This window comes from Arachis duranensis, chromosome 2, assembly GCF_000817695.3.
Source record: "Arachis duranensis cultivar V14167 chromosome 2, aradu.V14167.gnm2.J7QH, whole genome shotgun sequence".
Classification (NCBI taxonomy): Eukaryota; Viridiplantae; Streptophyta; class Magnoliopsida; order Fabales; family Fabaceae; genus Arachis; species Arachis duranensis.
In genome coordinates, this window is record NC_029773.3 from 7,383,087 (window position 1) to 7,387,956 (window position 4,870).

Sequence of the window (4,870 nt, forward strand, 5' to 3'; positions counted from 1 at the left end):
TGTTCTTCAAGTATTTATAGAAATAAAAAATATACTATAATTAATAAAAAATTATCTTTTTCTTTAAATTTATAAATATAATTTAATTTTATTTATGTAATACATTTAATAGAAAAATATCATGTATAAAAGATAATATTTTTTTAATTTGACTAGATTTTATCAAATTTGACCGAGTCGAATTTAACTGGTTTGACCTTAACTGATTTTTATCATATTTAATTAAATTTGATCGGGTTAACTATTTGACCAGTTTAAATAATTACCCAACTCGAATTGATAATCGAGTTTTTATTTCGGCCGACCGGATCAGACCGAATTTGATAATTATATTAAAGATTTTATTTTTGTTTAGTATATCAATATAATTATCAATATTAAATACGATTAACAATGAAAATTTTATAATACTATAAATAAGTTAGTTACATCAAATAATTTCTCAATTAATATAAGCATACGTCATAAAATTATTCTTCCCAAAAATTTAAGTTAATAAGAGAAAACAATATAAATAGTTACCTTTCTGAAGTATAGATAATTAAAGTGACAATATTGTGAAGAAAAGGAAAAACAATGAGTAACAAATATCATCTAATTTAATAGATGAGTTCCACTACTAATAATTGGGTGTGATTTTGTAGGACGGCAGAATACAAAGGGCAAAGTGCAGTGAGATACAAGTCAGCAATTAGGAAGGAGATTGAAGGACAAGGTTACAGGATATGGGGCAACGTTGGAGACCAGTGGAGTGACCTCCAAGGAGAGTGTTTGGGCACTCGTACTTTCAAGCTCCCAAATCCCATGTATTTCATTTCTTGATGAATTACCTCATCAACTTTTTTTTTTTGCTAATTAATCCCTCTATATAATTCAAGTATCCTACCTCTCAAATGGTTGTTATTGGTGGTCCAAAATGATTTTTCCCCAATTTGTACTCAGGAAATTATGCTTAGTTTGGCCACTCAATTAATTTAGAGCTTTTCCGTATTATTAGCCGTATTTTAAATTTTAAATAATATATCACTATGCTACATCAAGTTTAAAGTAAAGAAAAAGTATTTTTGTTATGAGTTTCATGAGGTTAGTGTCTAAAAAAGAGTGTTATATGAGAGTGTTAGTTAACACTTGAAGGAGTGTAATAAGACTTTAAGCTTTTACCATAATAATGAATTTTTATGGTGATAATTATCTTATAACTAATAGTCAAGAAAAATTATACTACAAATGTTTTCTTTAGTTTTTGATATTATATTTGTTTTTCTTATACTAGTAAATGACAATACATATATGCCCTCTTATAATGATCACATATAACCACTGTTAATATCTTTTTTTCGTTCAAGTGGCCTTTTGTTATCTTTTTACCCAAAAAATTGGTGAAATTCTCCTTCTACCTTTTTGCTAATGTTTCTAAAACCTTCAACTTTCTTTTGGAAAAGGATCTTCAAGAAAAACTAATGGTACATGGGAAAGGCACAAGAAATTTAAAGGGTTAAAAAAATAAATTAAGATAAAAATAAATTAGATAAGATTTTCTTTTTGTTCTTAATATTTTAAAAAAAAATTAAGAATATATCAAATATTTAATTTGATTTAATTTTGCACCTAAAATTTAAAATAAATTTTAATTCTATGGTATGCTATCATCAATATTTTTATATTTATGCAAATTATTTTTACAACTTTTAACCTTTCAATTTTATTCTAAATTTTCTTTTTCCAAATCTAAATTTATCTCATCAAACACTTATTACTAATTTGTCATTGTAATGATGTCCCTGGTTAGTATTGGGATCCAAATAATCGTAGAGAGGATAGCACCAAAGTTGAATACTTTTGACTTGTTCAAAGAAAATTTTAGTAAAATAATGGAACAAATGACTATTTATACCCATAAATAAGAGAAGATAACACTGACATATGTATTCATAACAGATCGAAATTTATTTTATATTCACGGAAGATGTCTTTCGCATGATAAAAATATTTTGTTTTGGTTATACACTTACTTCGTTATTATCCAAATTTACGTGGCACCCTAACCTGTAAACTCCGCGAAATAAATAAATAATTAGTCAATAAATTAATTATTATTCAAAAAAATTAAAAAATTTATTTTTTATAATTTAGATGAGTAGAAATATAAAAAAAGATGAATTTTGACACTAATTTTAAAAATTTTGATCCAAAACCGAGCTAACAAGCCAAACCGATCGAATCGAATTCAAACCGGGCCCAAGGCTCAACCCATTCACTTTCTTATAAGTGGCTTCAGCCATTTTTCTCTCGAGCAAAAGGGAATTCACACAGAGGAAGAGAGAAATCAACGTCGAGAAAACCCCAACCTTCACCATCGAAATTCAATTGTTCATAACTTTCCATCTAGAGCTTCGATTGATGAGTCGTCAGCGGTCACGTGTTCGTCTCAGAATTTTCTTCAAGTCTACCTGAACAAAGTGGTAAGAAATTTGTATTTTTTGGCCAGTTCATTTTCTCCTCAAATTCGTAGGTTTTGAATTTAGATATTGAGGAATTGAATGGTTTTTTTATGGTTTAGGTGAACTCTAGCAGCGAGTAATCACTGAATTTTATCCAATTGATCCGTGGGTAAGGTAAAAAACTGTTAAACCCTTGTGAATCATTGAATTAGTAAACCCTATGATGATTATAGTGATATTGTGTGAATTAGATTATATTCTTGTTGATTGGAGTTCAATTTGACGGTTTGGAACGAAATCCAGGTGATTAAACTTGAGAAATTAACGTCTGAAAGTTTGGAGCTTGTGAAAAGAGAGGTTTTTGAGATATTCCAAGTTTAGGAAGGAATCGACTAAGGTATGATTTCGGTTTCTCGTAGTTAATGTTTAATGTCACGTAAAAACTTAGGCTAGAAGACCTGAAGATAGGAATGAATTGAATGAATTATTGATGGATTGTGAATATGGTTTATGATGTATGTATAAAGGATGAATGAATTTATATGTGTTGGATTATGACTTTGATCGGTATAAAATAATGGCGATTGTTGATGTGTTGAGGATTGATGGTGAATTTGTGAAATTGAATTGAATGGATTGGTTGAGAGATGTGAGAGTCAGTTTTGTAAGCGGTTTGATATTAAAGTTGGTTGTTTTTTTTAACAAGATTTAATATTGAAATTGGTTTGATTTTGAAATAATTTGATATCAGGAATGATTTGAATGACTGAGAGGTATTTGGTTTGGTGGTTGGGACTCTTGAAGGGTGGCAAAAGTCCAAGTTTTAGAGGAGATGTTGTCGAAATTTTTATAAAAATTGGAAGTTTCGTTTGAAGTGGTTATTTAGAACAATTTGGTTTTAGGGAGTTTATGATTTGATTTTGAGTTATTAAGAAAACAATTACGTTTTGAGTTTGATTTATTTAGAAAAGAATGAATTAAGTTTTGAGTATAGATTTTTTATCAATGATGATGACATTGGGAGTAATTGTTGATCCTCTGTCGCAAGATGTGACTGTGCACTTTAACTCCTCGGGTTCCTCCATGGGCATATATATGAATTTGAGCTCGGGTGTCTCACTCATGGATAAATTGAGCTTGGGATTTTTCCATGAAATATTAAATTATTGAGCTTGGAGTTTGACTCCATGGAATATTATTGAGGTTGGAGTTCGACTCCATGGAATATTATATTTGAGATTGGATTTTGACTCCATGGATATTATTTTTGAGCTTGGGATGCACGCACAGAGGGAAAGTCCAACGGTTAACTACCTGGATATGTTGGGCTGGCTATATAATATTAACCAACAGATAAGACTCATCAGCCATAGGACATGCATACATCATATGCATTTGTTTGTTTCGTTTGAGTGTGCATTGTTTTGGTTTGCATAACTGCTTAACTATGCTTATCTACTACTTGTTCTGCTTGCTGTAATTGCACCTCTATCTGTATTTTTCTTGTTTGAATTGTATGTGTATATTTTTTGAGAGACCCCTTTTGGCGGAGGTGTGGGGAGGGTTGTTCTACCGGTGATTTGGAGGATTGGAAGAGACAAAAAGTGGAGTGTTAGGTTAAAGTTAGATTCAGAACTTGAAATACCTTAGATAACTTACTTAATTTCTGGTTTAGTTGAATCTTTAAGCTGAAATCTGAGTGTCGGAGTTCTAGGAATGCCTCTGGCTTTACTGGGACCTTTTATATTAACTATGTGGGAATCTTTACCATGCTGAGAACATGATCATTCTATACATTTTTCTATTGTTTTTTAGATGCAGGTCGAGAGTCACTTTGCTTAGCGACTGGAGTTTCCTGTGCAAGTGAAGTTTGGTTATTCTGGGTTGTTGTATTTTGTATTGATGCTATGTATATATGTATATAGATTCTCCTCCGTATATATTTTATGTTTGTCCTTCCTAGAGGTTGACTTGGAGAAACATGTGTTTATTCTGTAGTTTGAGTTACATTATGGGTTGTATACATATATAATTACATACTCTGGCCAACCTTAGTTTCGCAGGTCGAGTCTGGAGCTTGATATCTGTATTTTGGAACTCCGATCTGTATATTGTGTTTTTAGTTTTCTTTTGATCTTACCTATCCGTTTTACGATTAACCTTGCGAGTGTGACATGATTTTCTATTTTCGCTTTTGCTTAATTTTTTCTTCAAGGCTCCTAATTATAAATTCTTTCAACTATATTTATGTATGTATTTTACTTTTAGAGGTTGTAATACCTTACCACCTCTACTTTACTAATTAAGCGCAAGGCTCTATGTGGTAGGGTATTACACAACCCTCTAAAGCCCTATCCATCTTCAATTCCATTTCTAATTTCAACCACCCATCTCTATTCCATGGCGGCAGCTTCCTCCTCCTCTGCCAC

General features: G+C 30.9%; 1 protein-coding gene across 1 annotated transcript in view; it reads left to right on the forward strand.

The window, feature by feature from the left end:
* Positions 1 to 1,034, forward strand: part of LOC107473242 (acid phosphatase 1) — a 5,949-nt gene extending 4,915 nt beyond the window's left edge. The window contains exon 3 of the mRNA XM_052257719.1: positions 645 to 1,034. Coding sequence (XP_052113679.1) covers positions 645 to 822 — 178 coding nt within the window. The 3' untranslated portion in view covers positions 823 to 1,034. The remainder of the gene's footprint in view (positions 1 to 644) is intronic.
* The last annotated feature ends 3,836 nt before the right edge of the window (positions 1,035 to 4,870 follow it).